This window comes from Solanum lycopersicum, chromosome 4 (genome assembly GCF_036512215.1).
Source record: "Solanum lycopersicum chromosome 4, SLM_r2.1".
NCBI lineage: Eukaryota > Viridiplantae > Streptophyta > Magnoliopsida > Solanales > Solanaceae > Solanum > Solanum lycopersicum.
Window position 1 is genome coordinate 2,047,963 of NC_090803.1, and position 24,540 is coordinate 2,072,502.

A 24,540-nucleotide genomic window follows, 5' to 3' on the forward strand; every position below is an offset into this window, starting at 1 on the left:
GCTCATGTGTTCGAATTTGAGATATCTGATTAAGGATAAAAATAGTCTCACCACTACACCAGAACCATATTGATGTCAAAACTCCACTTAGCCCTTTGATTCCCACTTCAAATTATGCTAATAAGTTCCAATGATATTCCTAACTAATGTAAAGTCTAAAAACATAATTCAAAGCTTTAAAATAATAAACTAGAGCTTGAGTTATTATAACAAAATGCATGATATTTTACATATATTGACCATTGAAAATACATAACATTCGTAGAAAGAGATAGACATATTATAATATACTCTTCACACAATATTCTTTATTCCACACGCTAGCTAGAGCTAGCCAACATCGCAAATTATCATCACACAAACACAAACACAAACACACATTGATATATATCGTTTATTTCTTTTCGTATATCCTTTATTTCTTGAAAAGGTGACGCTCTATATCCTTGGTTAAGTCAAGGAGAAGACCCAATTGAATGAGAGGCTCTGGAATATCTTCAGTTTTCTTTTCGTATTCAATTGTCCATGTTGTCCACTCGTGTTCACAAGATAGGATACCAGTAAAGGAACTATACGACTCTAACACATCTCCTTCAATCACTTTCCAAGTGATTGATTTCTTGTCAAGATCGATGGCTTCAATTACTTGCTTAGCAGACTTCTTTTGTCCAGCTGTAATTATTAAAATAAACAAAATATAATTGGTGTTACTCCTTGTTTGACTGTTAATTAACTCCTCATGAAAACAAACAAATTTTACATGAATTGGATATTGCAATTGCTCTATGAAAGCATTGACAAATTCAACAAAATCAGATTTAATTTAAATTTGACAAATTCAAGAAAATCATATTTAATTAAATTTTACTTTTATGTTCGGTATAGAGAAAAAATATTTTTTTATTTTTCCAAAATATTTCGTTTAGAAAAGTAAGAAAATGATTTCTCTAATGACAATAACTAGGAAAGACAAATTTCATATGATATTCTAACCTCACAAATCTCATTCATTACCTTATCTCACTTCATACTGTTATGCTAGATTACATATAAATATTTTTGTGACAGTATTTCTTACTTGCTTAAATAAATATTAAACAAATAAACGAAAAACTTATTTATTTACCAAAAAAATATTTCTTAGAAAATCATTTTCCTACATATACTAAACACACACCTCCTCGATGGACAATATTACTATCTTCTCCCTACAATCGAAAAGAAAAAAACACAACTTAGTGCCCTCTAGCAGGTCTAGATGTTGGTGTGGATTCACGCAACTCGAATTTGAATTAGTCAGAAATTAAATTTCGAATATCCATATGAACAAAAGTAGAGTAGCAAAAAAAAAAATGGATCACAAAAAATTATCTAATGCTCCTAGAATATAATTTCAATCATCGCATTGTTTTCCTAGAATATAATTTCAATTATATTATTAATAATAGTAATATCTTTTTATCCTTCCCAGGAACTTTCGTCCTTGATACTCAAATCTACGATCTTAAAATCGAAAATGAACGATCTTAATTACCATCTGAGTAATTCACTCTTGTCTTTTAATTATATTATGTTTGGTATGAAAAAGTAATATTCCATGGAAAAAGTTCTTTTTCTGCAAAATAGTTTGTAGTATTTAATAATTGGAATGATATATAATTTAAAGCATATACTATTAAGGATTAATAATAATATTAATATATCATAGAATATATAATCCGGTGAACCTTTTTTGAGTACTAACTATTAGTAAGTAATGTTTAACAATTAGTTGAAGCAAATTAATTTCTTAAATTCCACCCACAAGTGAAAATTTTCTTTTGTGAAACAAAAAGCTTTACTTTGAAATATATTTATGGTAATCAAAACCATTAAATAACCTTTTTCAAGAACATCATTTACTTGAAAAATATATTTTATACTATCAAAATACTCCTAAATATAGAAAATTGATGTATGTAAATCTTATTGAAGGAGAGAGAATAGAAAAATATGTGCTACCTTCGTTATAATTGCAGCTAACGATCGAACCAACTTTTACAGCTTCACCTGCGTGTATCTCCAAATGGTTGATAATATTAGGACTTATATTAGGTATATGATGGGTATGGATGTGAAAAAAATCAAGAATCGGGTGTCCTCCACACTTTACCTCCACTAAAGCAATTAATTTGCCTTTCACACCCATATTTTATTCAATTACAATAATTTTTGGAAAGAAAGTGGTGAGAAAATGTTAGGAACATTGTAACCTTTATAAAGATTTTAATTTGTTGTGAGAAGTTAGCTAGTAGAAAATATTATTCAACACGTCACATATTATTGTTGTTGTTGTTGTTGTTGTTGGATCGTCACTATTATTGAATTAGGCACGCATGCATGCATGCACTGTCACGATTCGAGCCTATATTCTGGACGTGGCCGACACTCAAGAGCTATTGTTTGTCCCCAAGCTAACTCTTATCCTGGTTGACTATAAGCGCAATACTAACTCAATCATACAAAATCTATAACTGAATAAAATCAATAACTTAAATATAAAGCTTTAACTTAAAGGATTTACTTTGAATATAAATAAAATATTCAACTAGCCAACAATAGGCAACTCAAGTCTGTAAAAGTTTTAATAAGATAAATGAAACAGACTTCTCAAACCCTATTGTCTATCTATGACGCCTCTAACTGACAAAGATGGAAGTCGGGACGGGACTTACGACATCCTAACAATTGATATAACTGAAAGTACAAGTGGAACCCTTCGAAAATAAGGAGACTCACCATAGCTAACTTAAACTCTATATGATATCAATGAAGTTTTTGTTGATGATCCTGGATACTTGTACATGCATCATGAAACGATGCAGGCCAAATGGATCAGTACGTGGTATGTTCGAGCATGTAAGGGAATTCTATAGAATAAATATAAGCTTGAACTTGATAAAAAGAAAACATAATTACGTTCTCTCAACTCACTCAACTAAATTCAACTCAAAAATAAGAAACATAGTTCAACTCAATGATAAGATACTCAATTCTGGGTACTCAACTCAAAGATACTCAACTCAAGATAAAGCAATAAAAAAAGATGCAATATATGAAAAGCTTTTAAAGAAATAGGTAGCAACTCAATGTATTTATGAATACAATATACTCCGTTCATATGCAAGAATACAAAATAAACTCTATCTGTAAATAAAAATACAAAATAATTTTTTGGGAGTTTCTCTAACCGAAAATCATCACTATGAGCTATACGATGATACAGTGTCTCGCCCATGCTGTCAGAATTGTCCTATACTTTGTCGAGGTATGGAATTTCTCAACTAAGTGGATCCACTAGTCTATGCTAAAAGGCAGTAAGGAATCATCTAAAAAGTATGACCCTTTTGGATACATGGTTTATGGAGACTTGAGTGACCTGAACTCGTCCCCATATCGGTGCTCAACACTACTCCCAAAAATAAACTCAGTCATACGTTTAAAACATAACTCTTTCTCTGGTTTGAGATTATTACTCAAAATATTTCTCTAAAAAGAGATGTTACTCAAACTGTTCAAAATTCTTTTGGAAATCTCGATTTCCTCCTCGTTTAAAAATGTAAAAACATTTACTCTTGGAAATACTTAGTTCTCACATATCATTTTAAAGAAAATAAACTCGACTCTACTGTTTCTCAGTTCAAGTCTTAAAACAAGTTCAGAAAATTTTGTAAAAGACTTCTTAAAATAAAGTTCATCTCGAATTACGGACGTGAATGACTTAATTCAAGATTTTCAATAACCATACGTAGAACTCAATACTCGAGGCTCAATAACTCCTGAACTCAAGGATTCAATGATACTAATTATTTCCAGAATACTTGACTCAAAGAGTTCATGCGAAATTATGGATATGAACAATTCAACTCAATGACTCAAAGATACTTCTCATGTCTAGACTGTTCGACTTAAAGGTTCATGCGAAATTATGGGCATGAACAACTCAAAAACTTCGTGATATCACTCGTAGACAAAACACGCCATGAAGTAGACATTAGACCTGACATAGAAATAAAAATAGATGGACACAAAATTTAATTTTTTTTTTATATATATAATATAGAAATAGAAGCACAGATGGGCACAACAGATGAACAATGGACTCAACATTGAATAAGATATAACACTGAAATAGCTGAACACGATATTGAATTTAAATGTTATTATTACATAGAAATGGAATAAAAGCAAAGATAAAATATTGAATTAGACATCTCATATAAAGAGGAACAAATCATTAAAAGGTCTTTTCAATCAATTTGGTTTGAACTCAATTGCACAAATATGTTTTAGTGGTGATTTATTTATTTTTATTTTGAAAATTAGTACATCTTATGTATAACTATGAAATTGAGTAAATCTTAGGAATAGTAAAGATAAAAATTATATTAGCGCTCTATACTTATAATTTTGTTATTTCTACACAATAACCAAATTATATTTGTTATGGAATATCTGATTTGTATAAATTGTGCGCTAGTTAGTGTGTCTATGTAAATTGTGTTTGTGTATGTATATGCGAGATTGGAGAGAGGATTAAGGCGAGTGAGAGATGGCAGAGAGTAGAAAGAGTTGAATTATATATGTATATTGATCAGTTATATAATTGTATATATGTAACTACTATGTATATGTATATGTATCAGTGATTGTGTTTGTATATCTGCATAAAATTTAAACTTATATACAATTTAATCGAGTTAAAACGTTTCTATCTGCATATCGAATATTTTTCTGTCACTTTATACAAATACAAATTATACATTGTATTTTACATAATTTGTATTCGTATAAAGCGAGAAAGAGAAGGGAGTGAGAGAAGCGAGGGAGAGCTACGAATTTGTATTTGTATATATAGTCTCTCTTGTTGAATACAAACACAAATTAAACATTCGTGTTTGTATAAAGCGAGAGAAGCGAGAGACAGATGATTGAAAAACAGGAGAATGACAAGCGAGATTCCAGAGATAGGAGAGAGAGGTGAATGACAAGAAATTTATTATAAATTGAAATTAAATGGAACTGCAACTATAACATTTATTTTGAATTAATAATTTACTATAATGCACGATTGTTTTCTAATAGGTAAAGTAGACAAATTCTCTATATATGGAAATGGTGGGTCGTGAGTGACTGCGTGTCAATATTCAGACTAAGATACATATAACTTTTAATACTTTTTTATCCTTCATAAAATTATTTATAGTCATATAAATATATATAATTTATGTTAAATCACAAATTTTATAATTTTCATTTTTTATAAAAAAACTTTATTTGTCCATTGTCACAAAAATTGGTATGGAAGAAATACATGAACATCAAGTAACAAAGTGACCTTTACTTTGTTAGATTTTTACACGACTCTATTAAATCTTAATTATCTATACTATACATTAATATTTTTAAAAATGAATAAAGACTCATAATTTATTATATTAAAATGACAATGAAATAAAATCGAATCGATATGATCATGAATTGGACAAGACGACACATTCATATATAAGCATAAATGGATATAAATAGGCGCAACACTAAATTAGATGTAACATAGAAATAAAAATTAGATGGACATAAAATTTAATTATATACATAATATAGAAATAAAAACACAGATTGGCACAACAGTAATTAAATTAGATATAAAATAGAAATTGTAATAAATTGACTCAACATTGAATAAGATATGACATAGAAATAGAAATGAAAAAAGAGCTGGATTGATAGAATATTGAATTAGAATATTACACGTAACATAGAATAGAAATAAAATAGATGGACTCAATATCTAATCATATATAACGTAGAAATAATAACGATAACATATTTTATAAAAAATGATAGAATTTAAATTTAATTTCATATTTGTATAAAGATCATTAAAGAGTCTTTTCAATCGATTTGGTTTGAACTTAATTGAAAAAATATGTTATAGTTTTGGAAAAGATAGAATAATTAGTCATACTTAGCTTATTTTGATTGAAACAAAAAATATTTTGGAAATAACGAAACTTGTGACAAATTTAACAACCTACTCAAGAACATTGGGTCACCCCTCCTTACGAAAAAAAAAAAAAAGGGTTTTAGCTTGATAAAAAAAACATTCACTTTTCTTTCAAACTTCTTTCAGAAATCTCATTATTTTAGTAGTTAATTTCATAAATATACGCTAATTTTCAATAATACCAAATTTGCTACATTTTAGTGCATTTAGATACATTCAAATATATACATTTCGGAATACATGAGTCTCGACCCTAAAGGGTAAAAAATATTGACAAAAATTTTAAAAGGGTAAATGAAAAACTTTTAAGCCAAAACGGTAAAATCGCTGGTGATGTAGCGATTTAGGTGGTGCTGTTAAGGCAAATCGCTGCAAAATATTTTTTTTAACAAATCGTCGCTGCCAAGACAGTGATTTGATAAATAATTTTTTTAAAAATTATAAATCACTGCCTGTGCAACGATTTTACTTAAAAAAATTTATCATTATTTTTTGAAGTAAATCGCTGCCTTGGCAGCGATTTTACTTTATTTTTTAAAATTTTGAAGTGGCAGTGATTTCACTTAATTTTATTTTTAAAAAAATTAACACGTCAAATTTGTACAAAAAAAATTCACAGCATGTTAATATTTATGTCTGGATGTGAAATGTGAATTTGAAAGTTTGACAATGTGAATTTTTTTTGGCTAATTATAATTTATTTAAAAAAAAATAAAAAAATAAAATAGGTGAAGTAGCGATTTACAATTTTTTTTAAAAAAAAATCATTTACAAATCGCTGTCAAGATTTGTTAAAAAAATTTAAAAATAAATAAATTTTACAAATCGCTGCTACTGAAGCGGTTTTCCTTAACGCCACCCACCTAAATTCCTACATTACCAGCGATTTTATCGTTTTGATTTTTTAAAAAAATTCATATACCCTTTTGGAATTTTTGTCAATATTTTTACCTATCAAGCTTGGGACTCCGGAATACGTGCGATCAAAATTAAATCAGGTGTAGTTTGTTTTATATACATTGTATCATAGTGTATTTGCAAGTATGTGGGATACATAAACAAATCTCACTCGTCTCCCTCACATCTCGCTCATCTCCCTCATATCTCGCTCGTATACATGCAAATCACAACATATACATATATTTAATGTGATTCTCATATTTCTAACTTGACATCTGGTATGAAATTATTAAATAATAAGATAAATATAATTATTTTCAACTATGGGGAGAATTAGTAAATATTATAAGAATTTTTATGTTATTAGAGTTTTTTATTTTAATTTATAGTATTACTTTTAACGAGTAAATATATAAATATTATTTTGAAAATTCAAAAGATTCTATATCCAAATGTATAGTAAACTTTAAGAAGTTTGAAATATCAAAAGTGAACAATATTAGTAAATTGGAACATGATGGACAACCCTGTAAAACTCAAACCACTTTGTTAGTTCTCCAAGTCTACATAACTAGGTTTTTAGTTCTTTCTTGGGTAAATTATGCAAAGTGGCATTCTCCTTCTTAGTCTTCTCCTATTTTATTTTATTTTAAAATTGTTATACTGGAAACGCGAATTGTTTCGAATGAATTATATACGAAAAGGCTTAAAACATTAAGAGAATTTCATATATAAATTTTAAAATTGTTTAGAAGTGATTTTGAGCAAATTATCTTCTTATGCTTCGTCATGCCTTTTTGTCTTCTTTCGGCTTCACCTATTTTTTTTCGTTATAGAATCGACGTACCGAAAACGTGAACTCTTTTGAATGCTCAAAAGACTTGAAATATCTAGAGGATTTTATATTTAAATTTTTAGACAGTTTAGTGGTGATTCTGAACTGATCAAGATTGTATAGTTAGTGTATACTTCATGTATACTTGTGCATACTTCATGTATAATAGTGTATATTTCACGTATATTTAATTAAGACATATTCAACTCTTTCAGTTTATCATATGTATTTTAAATTCAGAAATTGATTAACATGATGATGATGAATAGGAGGAAGTGGAAGAGGCAAAGTTAAGAGGAGAAAAACAGCTTGATAAGTGTTTTTTTTTTTTTTAAATGACTACCAAAATGCTTAAAAATTGATCTAAAAAGAAGATTCTTGAAACAAATTAAAGAATAAAATAGTGGGAAAAGAACATATCAAAAGTATTTGCATCAAAGATATGTCAAAACTCAAAAGTATAGCAACATATCGTTATGATATCAAAAAAGAATAATGCGTATATATACATTTTATATTGGGAAAATTGTATATAATAGCAAACTAATAACCTAAATTAAATGGAATAGCTAGGGTTTGATTTAATTGTGCTTCATAGAAAACATTAGCTAAAATTTGCCAGCGTCTCTCTCCCAAAAATCTCGCTCGCCACTCTCCATTCTCGCTCGCCTCTCTCGCTTTATACACAGAAGTGTATAATTCTGTTTCTGTTTTGTATAAAGAGAGAGAAAATTGTATATACACATGCAAAAATGTATATCTTCGTGTTAGACACTTAATTATACAATTTACAAACATTTTACTTCAAATATTGCAGAGAAAAAGGCCAGCGAATTATACAATTGCAGTGAAATACAATTTTCTCTAGCTTTATACAACAGAAGTGTATATAATGTGTTTCTGTTTTTGTATAAAGCGAGAAAAACATATATCTTCTTGCTATACACTTATAATTATGCAATATACATATATTTTAATTCGATTCAACCATATGCAAAGCAAATTATACAATTGCAGTGAAATAGGCCAGCGAATTATACATTTTAGGCCAGCGAATTATACAATTGTACATGTATAGCGAATTATACAGTTTTATGTTTGCTATGGAGTGCAATTATGCAAACTTTGTTATAGCATACAAATATTTTTTAATTGAAATAAACTAATAAAATATTTTTTATGAAATAAACTAATAAAATATTTTTTTAATTGAAGCTCAAATTTTCCATTCTATTGTAGGTAAACAGCTTCTTTTTTTATAATATAGTAACTAAGATTTTTTTAAAAAAAGAAAATGAGATATATATTTTAATTTTGATGTTATTATTTTTATTCGAATAATAGAGTCAATCATAAAACATGATAGTAATTCCAACAGCATCTAACACAACCATATGGACAATCACAAGTACATTAATTATATTCTTGAAATATTATTCCTAGCTAATCCTTCAAGAACACTCAATTAAAAATTATCCAACCAATATAACCAATTATTTCTTTAAAAAAAATCAATTCAATTCTAAAATTAGGTCAAATATGAGTAATTTCAAATTTATTCGAGCTTATTTTAATTCACATTAGGCAAAAAAAAAGAAAATTAGAGCGGAAATAACCGCCTTAAATTGGCATGTTGTGTATTGCCAGATCAGTATAAGAAAAAGTTTAAATTACATGAGAATTTACCTGAGAATTGGTACGAAGATTTGCACAAAATTTTTATTGAAAATAATGACCTAAAAATAATTTCATCAAAAATAAGAAATCCTTTGAGGTTTCTTATTTTAAAATTTTCATTAATCGATTTAGACTAAAAAGACAAATAATGACCCAAGGGGGAAATTGTAGGAGACCATTTAACAAGTGTACATAAAAAAGAATTATAACCTAAAATTGCTATAGTGAAGAGTTGAGGAAATTTTTTTAATTGTTGTTTGCGTTTTTTATTAACAAGAAGTTTTTCACGTAAAAATCTGTGTTATTTTACTTTTTAACACTTATCTTCTTACATAATTAATAAAAGAATACTTTATTCTCTCAATGAAGAAATGTTATACTTTGTAGGTTTAATTTGTTCCTTAGCATAAAGTCTAAGAAAATAAATACTTACACTAAAAATATTCTAAATATATTACTAATTATATTCGTAATTAACTAAATGACCAATCCTTCATTCATAACAAAAACATGATATGCATGTATATAAATAGTGGCCCATGTTTCAATTCTTAGAGCTAATAATGTCTATATAAAGGCTATAAATTCTGAATATTTTTTCACCATCAAACATTAATTCTTCTTACAATTCATTGATATATCAAAAAAGAAATATGGGTTTCAAAGGCAAGTTGATTGCTTCGATGGAGATTAAGTGTGGAGGACACTTGTTTCATGATCTTTATCAGATTAACGCTCATCATGTATCTAACATAAGTCCTGATAAAGTCCACCATTTTAATATTCACGAAGGTGATCAAGATCTAAAAGTTGGTTCAATAATTGGCTGGAAATATAATCATGGTAAAATTTCCAACACTAATTTTTTCAATTATTTAAGATTTTTTTTTTTTTTGGTTTAAGGGGAATCTTGGAGCAAAAATAAATTTGTTTTATCTGATTTATAGATTATGGATTTAATCCTTAGAAGCAACCACTACTATTAGTAGACAAACTGTCTACATAACACTCCTTGGCCAAGCTTTTAGGAAATAAAAAATGCTTCTTCTTTTCTTTTCAAAAAAGAAAATATTTTAGAATAACGAGAATTAAGATAACAGGTTCGTCAGTAACTTTAAGTGTAGATTTACTTTCTCGTGGGAGAGGCAGCTTTTAGTAAAAAAAAAATGATCTTTTCTTTTCAAAAAGTAATTATTCTTTTAGAATATTAAATATAATTAGGATACAAAGTTAATCTGTAATTTTAAGTATTGATTTAATTGGATAAAAAAAAAACTAATATATGTCAGAAGTGGGATTTGAACCCACGCCCTCTTACGAAGACCAGAACTTGAGTCTGGCGCCTTAGACCACTCGGCCATCCTGACTTGATATTGAAATTTCACTCAAAATAAATTTTTATTTGTTAATTCAGACGATAAGTAGGATCTTATCATTCTTTTTAAGCTGATTAAAAAAGCACAATTATTTTTAAAAAAATACTTTTCTAAAATACTACTGAAATAAATGCACTTTTCATGTTAAACAATTTTTAAAATTTGGGCAATTAGTGATATGGTTTATCCTTGAATACTTCTGACAAAATTATTTTTTTAAAAAAAAATAAGCAAATTTTAAAAAATTGATCAAATTATTTTAGTTATATAATTCAAGTAACACATGATTATTTATCATCCTAATATTAACAGATCCGTTGAGATTTTTAAAGATAAGACGATTCTGACAAAAAGTTGAGCAATTTGAGATAATTTGGAAAAGGGAAAAGTTATCTTGTTCTTTTAAAAAGAATTAATTTGAATTATCAAATAATATCATATAAATTGATATTTCTTTTTTAAATGATTACAGATGGAAAAGTTAAGGTTACTAAGCAATTGATTGAAGCCGTCGACGATGAGAAGAAATTAATTACTTGGAAAGTGTTAGAGGGAGATACGTTGGAATTGTATAATTCCTTCGCTATTACTGCCTCCTTTGAAGAGAATTGGGCAACATGGACACTAGTATACGAGAAGAAAACTGAAGACACACCAGAACCTATTACTCTCTTGAGTCTTATGATCGACATCACTAGAGATTTGGAAAGTCATCTCCACAATAACTAAAAGATCATTAACATTTGAAAATCTCATCTGAAATATCTATCTGTGTGATGATTAATAAAAAATTATTGATTTGTCTAATATGCGAAATAAATAGTGTTGTATGGAGGTATTGTATCAATGTGTGTTTGTACTCATTCCAGTTTTTATTATGAATATAAATATAATAGATTGTAATTAGCTAATGTCTTCTTGTAACATTAGTAGACATGAACTCGGACTCAAGTGCCTTCAAGCATGATCTTAAATTTTAATGTACTTAATTTTGGTTTGTATTTGAATTCAAGGGTTTTTTAGCTTATGCATGAATATGGTGATCTTGATCTTGGATGCTTGAATTCTTGAACCTGTAGAGAAATTTGTTAATCTAGATTTATGAGCTTTCTCTAGCTTCTTGTTTAAAATTTTAGTATTTTTCTTTGAATTATGACGATTTTTATTTATAGTCGTAGGATGATAGAGTTATCATGAGAACATTGCATCGGTTTGGTCAATCAAATTTAAATATCTGATACATAACTTATGTACCGTTTGTTATGTATAGGGTGAAGCAGTAATGTATCCGCAGATTCTTTTTTTTTTTTTTTAAAGATTTCCTCAAGGGGCTTCAATAGATATCAAAGTAGCAATATAGAGAGGAGTGAAACCTAACCCCTCTAAGTTATCAAAATAAAAGGAAAAATTGTTCCTCGTCACATAAGCTTATAAAAAATTTTTAGAATTTTTAAACTAGAAGCAACCATGTATCCGTGGGTTCTAAAAATAAAAAATTATGGTAATTTGGAAAACTTTCAGGATAGAACATAATAACCCAAATTGCTGAGATTTCTATACTTTATACTTAATTAAATTCATATTTATTAGGCTTAAATAATTAATCTGTAATATTTATTTAAACTAATATATCTTGAATTAATCGGTCCCATTATTTATTGTTTTTAGCTTTTTTCCATGCTAATTAATAAAAATTTAAATATTAAAGGTATAATTCAGTGAATTTTTCCTATTTAATAAAGCTAGAATCATTTTTTTTTCTCTTAAAAAATTTATGCGTACATTTTTAATTTTTAAAAGTCTGGTTGAAAATGAGTAATCTTTAATGATTATGAATGAAGATATCAAATTTTAGCTCAAATTGCCTTTTGGAATTATTTGGAAAATATGTGATATATATTTACTTGATATATTATTCATATATATTTTTGAAAATAATTCTCACTTTCTAATAAATATCTCCTATTTCCCTTTTTTAATTTCATTTATCTTTCTCCTCCCTCTTCACTGATTCTTAGAGATAGGATTTTGAAACGAAAGGAGTATAAAATTTGAAAATAAAAGATATATGTGAGGAAGAACAATGTACTTATTTTTCAAAATAAATAGAATTTAAGTTGAGAGTATAAAATATCTATGTATTTAATATTCCTATTATTCACTTCTGTCCACTTTTAACTGTCATATTACATTTTTAAAAATCAATCTAACTAATTTTCAAAATTAAATTAGATTACATTAATTTAATATTATAAATAAAAAAAATTAAAAACTGTATAAAAAATACTATAATTTCAATTTTTACATATTAATCTGATGAAATATATCGTGAAATAATAGTAAAATTATTATTGTTTGATTCCAAAATAAATATGATAATAAAAATAGACGGAGGTAGTATTTCTTCTAACATTATTTTCTCATGAAAATTGTGCATATATGGGTCCCACTAATTTATTAATGAAAAACCTACGCATATTCATATAAAATATATGGGGAAAGAAATCTCCTCCAATAAAACATAATCCGATATTTTTATTTGATTCGATAATTGATTTATGCCACGTGTCCATTAAAGCCGCGTATATTTAAGGATTGTCGATTGACATTATTTTATCGAAAATTACATTAAATAATTAGATAAAATTATTTCATATATGTATACATATTGATCATTTTTAACTTTTTACGCAATTTTATTTTTTTATTTTTGAATTGAAATTTAAGCTCCGTTTTTCTACCATATTATTCATGCCATGTGTCTGACATTTTATTTATAATTAATTGAATAGAGAAAAATCACGTTAAGTTTTCCCGCAAGAAAATGTGATAACACAATAATTTATAATTCATTAATAAATATCGTATTCAATCAAACATCGTTAAATAAATTGAGACGTAGACACAATTATCTATGTCCCTATGAGTGGTCCAATTGGAATAATGGGTATTTTGCTAAGGAATGTACAATGAGTTGTCCAAGCCAAGGTACATGATCAAAGAATCTACATGCAAATTTTAAAAAGAGATATTAATTTATTTTTTTTTAAAAAAAACGATCATTATATAAAATGTTATTGAAATTTTAGTTTTTTAGATGTGAACATTAATTAATGATTCGTTATAAGAATTTCATTTTGAAGAAAGATTATTGTCATATTTATAGGTTATAAATTAAGAATATTAATAATACATTTTTAATTAAAAAATATAATATAAATTTAGAATAATAATTTTTGTTCAAAATTTTGATAAGTTGATACAATAATATCAAAATAATTATATAATGACGACTTGTTGCAATGCTTAAAATCTTAAAGAAAACACCAGAAAAAAAAAATTGATCTTTTATAAATAGATAACATTAGATTTTTCAATATTCAGAAAGTTTAGCCATTTGACAGATTTCAAAACATTTAATAAATATAAGAGAATAAGAATAGTGATAGAGAAAATGAATAAAATAAATATATACCATCAATAATAACAGATGCACATATAGAAAAAAGAACACCACAATTATTTAAAAGTATATTATTTCTCAATTCTTGTATTAAAAAGTAAAACATTATTGTACTCTCTCCAATGATTTTTCTTCAAATTTAACAATATATAGGATTTTTCTTTACATTCATACATGTGTACCTTCCTCAAATTCAAAATTATATATATAATGATGCTCCCAAAAAAAGTTAGGGCACCAATTTTTTTCTTTTTGGTTTTCCACCTGGTTTAAGGAGGTTATATTAGAGTTCCGACTAAATATGAACCACGCATTGCAGGGTTCATTTAAGGGTGTTCGAGCCAATATTAGAGCTCCGATTAAATTGGAATCGCGCACTGCAGAGCTCACTTGGGGGTGGCGCTCCCAACATAACTTTCTTCATATCCAAAACTCGAATCCGAAACATCTGATTAAGAGTGAAGAATTCCAACCAGCTCACCACAACTCGGCCCCATTCTTTTTAGTTTGCTTTAGTTGTTTTACACTTCAATTGTCCAAGGAATGACCATAAATTCTTAGAAGGAATCCAATGAGTTGTCCAAATCTCCAATATTTACTATCTATGACTAAGTAGGTGTTCATTTAGATTTTAAATGTTTTTTATTTTATTATAATTTGAATTAAAGATCAAATTGCATTTTATTTAAATTTAATTTTAAAGAATATTTAAAATAATATTTATATTTAAATATAACTAAATCAAAAGCGAGTTCGAAAATAGGTTGAGTTGCTTTTCAAGATACAACTTTTAATCAAAATTTTAAAATTTTTATAACCAAATATTAATTTACTGATAAAGTAAAAAAAGAAAAAGTGAACTCTAATTGATTTTAGATTGTAGGGTATATATTTACTTACTACAATGTTTATGGTTTTCTTCATATTCATAGGCCACATACAATGCACACCTTTTGAAATGAAGGTAATTGTCTACACCTAACTTCTGAATTATTTTGCTATTTAATTAATAATGTGTCTGTTTTAATTTAAGTGATATTTTTTATTTTTAATTAATCAAAAGATCAATATGTTTTTATGTTATGTGTTTTTTTCTTTCATATTTTTGCTTAACTTCTTTTAATCAAAAATATTTTTTTCTTTCTTTTACTCCTTTATTCTGACAAATCCTCCAAAAAATTAATTTTCTTTCAATCTAATCTTATCATTTAAGTAATTATGCAATGCAATAGTAGTCAAATTCAAAGTTTCAAATCATACTTAATAGAGATAATTTGGTAAAGAAAGTTTTTTAAAGGGAGTGTTATAAGTCAAACATGAATCAAGTAAAATAAAATAAAGAGATTTGGTTTCACCTTAAATTCCAATGTTATCTTTGATTAGATGATTTAAAGTCATAAGCCATCAGAAAAAGAGTTAAAATATTTTGATTTTTGATTGAAATTTTTATCACGATACCAAACTTTATAAAGGACATTTTAGCCTTGCGCAATTTAATAGTATATTTTAAAGGTATATATGTGTCTAAGTGGACACATTATAATATTTATTGATGCAATATTTATGGTTTCCACGTAGGCACATATATACCTTTAAAATACATTTTAAATAATGTAGGGAGATAAAATGTCATCCATTAAGTTTTGTATCATAACAATAATTTCGATCAAAGTTAAAATATTTTTACAAACCTTTTCCTCTAAATTTTTTGTTTCATTTCAAACTCTATGCTCAGTCAAACACCATCACATAAGGTGAGATTCAGAAAGTACTAACCCTATGTTTAGAATTATATATTGAAAACAAAAAAAAATGTTGGATTAATTAAATTTTAAGCTCAATTAGAAAAGTGTGTTTCTTAAAAAAATTTGATCCCCTCATAACTATTGAAGGTTTTGAATTAATATATCTCTAGATAGAATGGAACACTAATTTTGGTGCAAATAATGTTTCAATAAACCTACACACTATAATAAAAATAACTTTTAGCGACATTAAATAGTGATACTAATAGAGTTCTGACATCTTTATCGGCATTAGTTAAGTGTTATTAGAACCAATGTCACTAAAGGTTTTAGGGACATATAAAAAGAGTAATAATTGTCGCTAAAAATACGTATTTAGCAACAATTAAGAATTAAATGCCGCTAACGTCATTTTTGTTGTAGTGACAAAAAGTAGCTAATCACATTGATACTTTATAAACAATGAAAGAGTGTGACACTTCCTCAAATGATACTTTTTTTGGTGCATATAAAAAGGAATTTTTTTTCTTTAATTCTCATTTACACCTTAAAATTTTAAGTATCCCCTCATAAATGAGGAAGAACCATGCTTAAACACACGCATAACAAAATAAGTTAATAGCAAGTACAAATTAGTTGCATACAAATTAGTAGGTTCTTTTTATATTTTTTTATAATGAACATAAATAAGATACACTCAATCAATCGAAAGATTTAATATTTTGAATCGTTGAGCTTTTATGTGTTGGGAATAAATTCGTAATAGAAATAATATTTGCGGTAATAAAAGCAATAAAAGCAAAACACAACAATATAGTTAATCAACGAGAATAAAAGAGAAATAATGACATCAAGGTTTTACGTAGAAACCATCCTAAATAAGGGAAAATCACAACCTGAGCAATTGATATCACTATTTTTACACTTGTAGGTCTGAGTAAACTGCAAAGATCACTACACACTCAAAAGAAATAACCCTTTTTTTATTTTTCCACTTCTCTACTATATCGCTCACTCTCTATTTTTCTTACAGACTATTTTCCTTTGTGATGCCTCACTCTTCTTTTCTCTCCTTTGTATTTTTTTTGCGTACATTGAGAATGAAGAATTGTCATCTCTTTTACAGAAAACAAATGTGCTACGGAAGAAAAATATTTTTTCTTTTTCACAACTTACGAACATTTGAATAATAAGAAAAACTGAAAATAAATCAGCACACTAAATCTGTCAAACTTTAAAATTGAAGGAGAGTTATTCAAAGTTTGGTACATGAAGATAGACCCCACATTATGTACATCTAAACAACATAAGTCACAAAATTAACACTCAATCATCTCTGTTTCTCATTTGGTATTCTTTTTAACTATAATCACAGTTCTCATGGTATAAAAATGATCTTTTATAAATTCTTAAAGTAAACATGACAATATTATAAAATATTCAAAATCCATTATTTCAAATTGATATAAATATTCCTGCTGGTTTGATGTTATTATTTGTAATGAAATTAGAGGAGAACTTCTTTATTTGGATCTTGATTTTTCTCAAATTGATCTTCACATATTTTGATTGAGTCTTCTATTTTTAATTTGTTTGCTAAGATTTCTTTTTAGAAATCAGATTTTATAGAAAAGTACAATAGTGAGAGTAATTAATCAATGTAAGAAGTAACTACAATGAACATTTATTACTTATCAATTTTTCTAGGTTGGAAAAATATCTGTTTTTAAGACTAATAAACTATTAAGGGTATAATAAAAAGAATATTGTAATTTATGCATTGAATTAATAAAATGTCTAGCATTATGGACAAACTATTTAATATAAGGATGACATATAAAAAAATAAAGAGAGTACTCTCTCCGTCCACTTTTATTTGTCATGATTTCTTTTTTAGAGTCAAACAAAATAATTTTGACTAACTTTCTATGATGTATTCTTTTATCATATTGACATGCAAAAAATTTCAATTTATAATATTTTTCGTATAGTTTTTTGAATATCAAAATTTTTTGTTTAAAATATCGAATTAATGCAATCTAATTTGACTTTGAAAATTAGTCAAATTAACTTTCAAAAAGCGTAACATGATATTTAAATGTGAACATATATAGCATTAAAAAACAACTATTTTTAATAAGGACAGACATGTAAATAGAAAATACCCTAATTATACTCAAAATTACCTAACCTAAGTAATTCTTCATTCATACCAAAAACATGGCATGTATAGTGGTCCATGTTTATTTAGTAGCACCCTAGAGCTATTAATGTCTATATAAAGGCTACAACTTCTCAATATTTTCTCATCACCAAACATTCTTTCATAAAATCCATTGCTATACCAAAAAAGAAATATGGGTTTGAATGGCAAGTTGGTTGTTTCGATGGAGGTTAAGTGTGGAGGACACTTGTTTCATGACCTTTATCAAACTAGTTCTCATCATGTAACTAACATAAGTTCAGACAAAGTCCATCATTTTGATATTCACGAAGGTGAAGATCTAAGAGCTGGTTCAATAATTGGCTGGAAATATACCCATGGTAAGACTCGTATCGCTATAATTTTGTGGATTATTTGAGGGTTTTTTGAAAACTTTTTTTAGTTAAAGAGTAGCCTTGGAACACCGTAAAAGTCGTCATTGATACTTGTATTACGATATAATGTCTATATCATATTCTGTTGTCAAATTTTATAGTCTGTTTGGACAACCTTTTAAAAATAAGAAATGTTTTTTATACTTTTCCAAAAGTTATTTAAAAAATTTAAAATTAGGATAAAAAATTAGCATGTGACTTAGAAGTGTTGCTCACTTTCCTGTGGGAAGGGCATGATTATAGTTTGGAACATTTTACATGCCCCTTCTTTTCATATGGGTAAAATTATTTTATTCTTTCTAATTTTTATTATTACATATGGTGTTTTTTTTTTGCTTCGGTTATCATAAATTTTGTCGTTGTTATTGTTCTTTTTTTCAATAATGTTTGTATGACTTGTTCACCGTTTTATTTTGTTTTTAAGGTTGCTTTGAAATATTTTATTTGACTTAAGAGTAATTTATTAGAAACAACTCTGTTATCTTCACAAGATAGATATGATTTGTATATACATCATCCTCTCCATATCGTATTTGTGATTTGACACTAAGTATGTTATTGTTAAGGTATTTGACCAGACTTTTAAGAAAAAACAAGTGATTTAGTTTTGAGTGATATCAAAAGTTATTTTTCAAAAGCCAGAAAGATTAGGTTTTCTCCAAAAATATTTCTAAAATATTGGTCAAGCACAAAATACTGCTCCAATATTGACAAAAATATTTTTCAAAAATTTATAAGTCATACACAAAGTATTTACAAGGTCAAACATGCTATTAGTCATGTAATTTACCATTGAGATACTGTTGATTAAAAAAAAACAATTTTCACAACATGCAATTTTTAAGAAATTGACCAAACATGCTATTGGTTATATAATTTATGGTTATTGATGATAAATTTTAGTAGCTTAATGTTATTGTGCATCACAAAGTTTTAAATTTTTCTTCCTATCCATTTTCCATAAGTTTCTAATTCAGTCAAACAATATTACATAAATTGAGACAAAAGAAATATATTTTAGGATAAATTAGATAATTGAGATAGAATTAATTTCTTTCTTTTTTTCGTAACTTTTTAAAAAATAATTACAGATGGAAAAGTTAAGGTTACTAAGCAATTGATTGAAGCCGTTGATGAAGAGAAGAAATCAATTACTTGGAAAGTTTTAGAGGGAGATACGTTGGAATTGTACAATTCTTTCACTATTAGTGCATCTTTTGAAGACAATTGGGCAACATGGACATTTGTGTATGAAAAGAAAACTGAAGACACACCAGAACCCGTCACTCTTCTGAAGCTTATGATCGATATTACCAGAGATTTAGAGGGTCACCTCCACAAGATTTAAATGATCGAAAATTTCATCGGAAATACCTCGATGCATCGGTTCCTATCGTGATATATATTTATTAACTTTGTTTGTGTGATGAATTTAAAAAATATTGGCTTGTCTTAAAGCATGTAAAATAAATAATATTGTATTGTATGAAGTTCTAATTATTATAAGTAGGTCAAGATATTGTGGACTGTTGCAAGTTTTAAAATTTTATCTATATAGTACCACAATGTATTAATGTGTTTGTACTCATTCCAGTTTGTAATAATAAAATAATTTTGATAAATGAAAAATCGTAATTAATTTTATTTTTCTCAAATTTGTATTTTTTGAAAACATTTGTTTTTGATGTGACATTGCATTAAAGATGCATGACTATATTCGGTGGCGGCTAATATAAGTTCCAATTTTTATTAAATTTAATATTTAAGATGAAAAATATGAATATTTGTATCAAAAGTATTAAATTTTTAAACTTTCGACTTTTAATTATAAAATATAACTGACGTAATGATTAATAAATAAAATATAAATATTAAACTCATCAAATTTAAATTTTATAGTCATACTTGAATGTAGTTAGGTCAAACACACGTTTAGAATGATGTTAAATATAGTATATCAGTTATGTTGACATTAGCAATACTTGCATTAACTATATTGAAATTATATTTCTTATGATATTTTATTTCGTGTATTAAAAATAATATGCATTGCATAATTTTTTAAAACTAATATTTGTTTACAAAAAATATCTTTCACAAATATTATGAAAAGAATGTGAAAAACATTTTAAAGACATTATGTCTTTCAACATGCGCAATGACCTAGTCTTTCATTTTTAGAAATTTTCATAAAATTATCGTTTTATCTCTCTCGATATTTCGTTCTGAGTCATTGTTATATGAGTTTTGAAATTGATTTCGAGTTTCAAGTTAAAAGTTGTAAATTTTAAGTTTGAAGAGCTAAAGTTGTCAAAAGTGATATTTCGTATCTTTTAGAGTTTCGAGTGTTAGAATAAGATTCTGTTGATTTCATCAGTTCTGAATTGTGGAGATTGGTCTGAGGGAGTTATCAGTTTTAGATTTGGAGTCTTTTTGATTTTTTGAGGTCCTAAGCTAGAAATTTATTGAGATTTTAGCCTTTGGCTTGACTTTGCTCAACATTCGAAGTTCAGATGCTCAGATCGAGAAGAGTTTCGTTGAACCTTATTCGCATGCGAATTGACATTTACATGACATTTAATAACTTTCATTAATAAGAAGGGTACATTTGATCCAATAGTTTGACGGAAAGAGTAATTTTGAGCCGAAATATAATTTAAGGGTAAATATGAGCAATTTCAGATAGCTTAAGGGTATTTTTGATCATTTTCCTGTTTAGTCTGTGTGACAGTGGAACCCTATTGGCAAGCAATGTGGTATCCATACGACATTTAACAACTTCCATTAATAAGAAGGGTACTTTTGACCCAGTAGTATGACTGAAATGATAGTTTTTTGAGCCGGAATATAGTTTAAGCGTATATTACGACTATTTCGATAGTTTAGAGATATTTTTAAACCTCTTCCGCTAAAAAAAATAAGCTCATCTATTGTGACGTAAGTAAATGTCAGTCAATTAAATATATTTCGTTGAGAAAATATATGAGATATATAAATTATGAATTACTTTTCGTGAATATATATTAATTCTTGAGTTCTTTTTATATAATTTCTTATTCAAAAAGTCTTAACCCAAAATCAAAGTGATTGGACAATATATTGTCTTTGCCAGCTTGTAGATCAATGATTATTTGGATGACTTAAATTTTGATTCGTCCAATATAAGCTAAGTTGGTTTTCATTTTATTTTTTTATTATTTTCCATTCGGTGTTCGGTATCAGTATATTGAAGTTTGATTAAATTTAAATTTGCATAGAAAATATTCACGTTGAGGGGGCAAAGCGCTACTTTGGAACTCGAACCTGACCTTTTGATTAAAGATAAAGAAGTACTTATCACTCTACCACAAGTCCACGGCCCTTATTGATAGCTAAGTTGATTTAGCTGATTTTACTTTTTAACTACCTTCAACTTTTCTAATTCAATGGCGCTATGATTGTGTCCATCTCTAATTATTACTGCAAGTGACAACTCAATTTGCCTTATTGATCATTTGAATAAGGACAAATCAACTTATATGATTTTATAACTATTATCCGATGTTTATATTGAAGCCTGATTATTTTAGATTTATGATGTAAAAGCTCTCTATAAAAAAAAAAATTATACCGTAAGTTCGAACACAAAATTCCTGATCAAAGAAAGAGTAACATCATTTGATTTACTAAAATGGGTTGTGGTACACTGGTACACTGATGGGAGTGCTTCACTCTTAATCAGAGGTCTCGGGTTCGAGCCTTGGGTATGGACATTAACAATGATAATGTGAATAACCAACTAAGAATAAGCTTGAATGATACTTTTGGTATTAAAGTAAGTGATAGTTTGCTCCTAGGTTATGATTTGTTTTGACTCGTTCAATTTGACTTAGTTTGCTCATTTTTTTTACCCCTAGTTCATATCTATTATTTGTATTGCTATTTCGTGAATATTTACATATTTTTTGCGTCAAAAATATTAAATCTAGATGAAGTTAATATTGATCAACACTCTATATTCAATATAACAATTGAAATATTTTACAAAAATTATATATGTAGCAATAATAATACATATTTATGAGCATTTATAATCAAAACACTCTATGTAATTATCGGCTAAAGATTTCATCGACTCTGAATAAAATGACATCACAAAGAGGATCCCGATTAATCTTACAAATTTGTTGCAATACTATAGTAGAGTCAAGTGGGCTAATCTGATGAATTAACAATAATACTTGGGCTGAGCCCAACCCAGAAAGCAAGACACATTTTCAGAAACATTAATATAAGCCCATAATTTTCCATTATTCTGGGTGCATGACTAAAATCACATACCATTTTAAAAATTAAGAAACTTTCTTTTCGGACACATTTTTATCCTTTTACAGATACATCTCTCTCCTCTTAGATACATCTTTATCCCCTCTCAATACGTTCATCCCCTCTCAGATACATCCTTATCTCTTCTAGGATACATCCATATCCCCTCTCGGATACATTTCCATCCCCTTTCGGACACATCTCTATCTCCCTTTTGACGTATCTCTCCCCTCTCGGATGTATTCATATACCCTGTCGGATACATCTCTTTCATAATTGTATCATTCGCGATTCGTGAGTTATGTATTTGCAGGTTTCCTGATGTATTCGAGATCCTATAATTTTAAAGAATTTTTGTAATTTAGAAGAAAAATAAAAATAGAATATAATTAACTCTCGATACTGTGAAATTTTATGAATTTTTTTTCTTTTGAAGAATAAGAGTTTGTCAATATTTGTTAGGGAAAACTGAATAATTAGACATACTTCACTATCATATATAACTATTACCTATACTTTTAAAATATTATGTATTTTGCCACTAACTAAGAGTTACTTATGTATCTTAATCTTGGATAAATGTATTTTTTCTACCAGATATATACACAAAAGTAGGAAGAGAGGCGATCGAGATTGAAGAGGGAGGCAAACTTGATTCATATGTATCCTAGATATATGTGAATCACACTAGATACATGTCTGGGAATGGTGAGCGAGATGAGATCGAGGGAGGCAAGCGAAATTTGTTATGTATCTCAGATTCATGCGAATTCATTTGGATACGATTTATTTAGAACAAATTACATCTAAAGTTGACCTCATGTATCTGAGATACATATATCTTGACGTATTTAGAGGCACCAAAATCGTATAAGATACGTAATATTACAAATTAGAATATGTCTAAGTATTTAACTCCTAAACTAGTTGAATTTATCTAAATTCCTTTTTTTTTTAGTAGAATTTGTTGTAATTTTGAGATTAAGGTGTTTCTAAAGCATTTTGATTGAATATTTGTTTTTTAGTTTTACATAGATTTTGACAATTAAAATACATTATCAAATTTTACTTTATTTTAATATTTAGTCATATAACTAATACTTACTAAACTTATTTTAGCATGATTTATTACTTTAAATTATGATCAATTTCATTATGACTTATTAATTTGCAATATTTGTTTTACGAGATTTTTTTGTTGTTGGATATTTTAGTGTCATTAATCATATCATATTTTTTGTTATTTTCTTGATAAATAACTTAGATAGTTGCATTTTTGTAAGACTAAAGAAATATTTAAAATACAAGGAAATTATATGTTTGTATGAATATTTTATCGAAAAAATTCAAAGAAATTTGAAGTTGAAAAACCCGAGTTTTATTGGTTTGGTTTAGTTTATAAATTCAAAAATCTGACACAAATAGTTTGATTTGATATTTGAAAAATTCCAAACCAACCCGATCATGTACACCCCTAGTTTCGACCCATCCAAGTATGAGTTGGGTCAAATGGGCTAAAAGACAAGTTGAGTTTTAACCGATCCAATTTGATCCGATTAATCTCAACCATACTCCTGAGCCCCTCAATCGCATAT

General features: G+C 27.3%; 2 protein-coding genes and 1 non-coding gene across 3 annotated transcripts; 1 reads left to right on the top strand and 2 right to left on the bottom strand.

Annotated features, from left to right (window-relative positions):
• Positions 1-204: 204 nt before the first annotated feature.
• LOC101264312 (Sn-1-like protein) lies at positions 205-2,472 on the bottom strand. Its single transcript, NM_001330080.1, is given in 2 exon segments — positions 205-672; positions 2,002-2,472. Coding segments are annotated over 2 exon segments (444 nt in total). The 5' UTR covers positions 2,189-2,472; the 3' UTR covers positions 205-415.
• Positions 2,473-10,022: 7,550 nt separating this feature from the next.
• LOC101266019 (MLP-like protein 34) lies at positions 10,023-20,295 on the top strand. The gene is made up of 4 exons (XM_004236973.4): positions 10,023-10,301; positions 11,307-11,560; positions 18,373-18,586; positions 19,732-20,295. Exons 1-4 carry the CDS (start codon positions 10,112-10,114, stop codon positions 19,986-19,988), a joined length of 915 nt encoding a protein of 304 aa, XP_004237021.2. The 5' UTR covers positions 10,023-10,111; the 3' UTR covers positions 19,989-20,295.
• TRNAL-CAA (transfer RNA leucine (anticodon CAA)) lies at positions 10,742-10,825 on the bottom strand. The gene has a single exon. It is a non-coding gene; the product is annotated as a tRNA-Leu (tRNA).
• Positions 20,296-24,540: the final 4,245 nt, after the last annotated feature.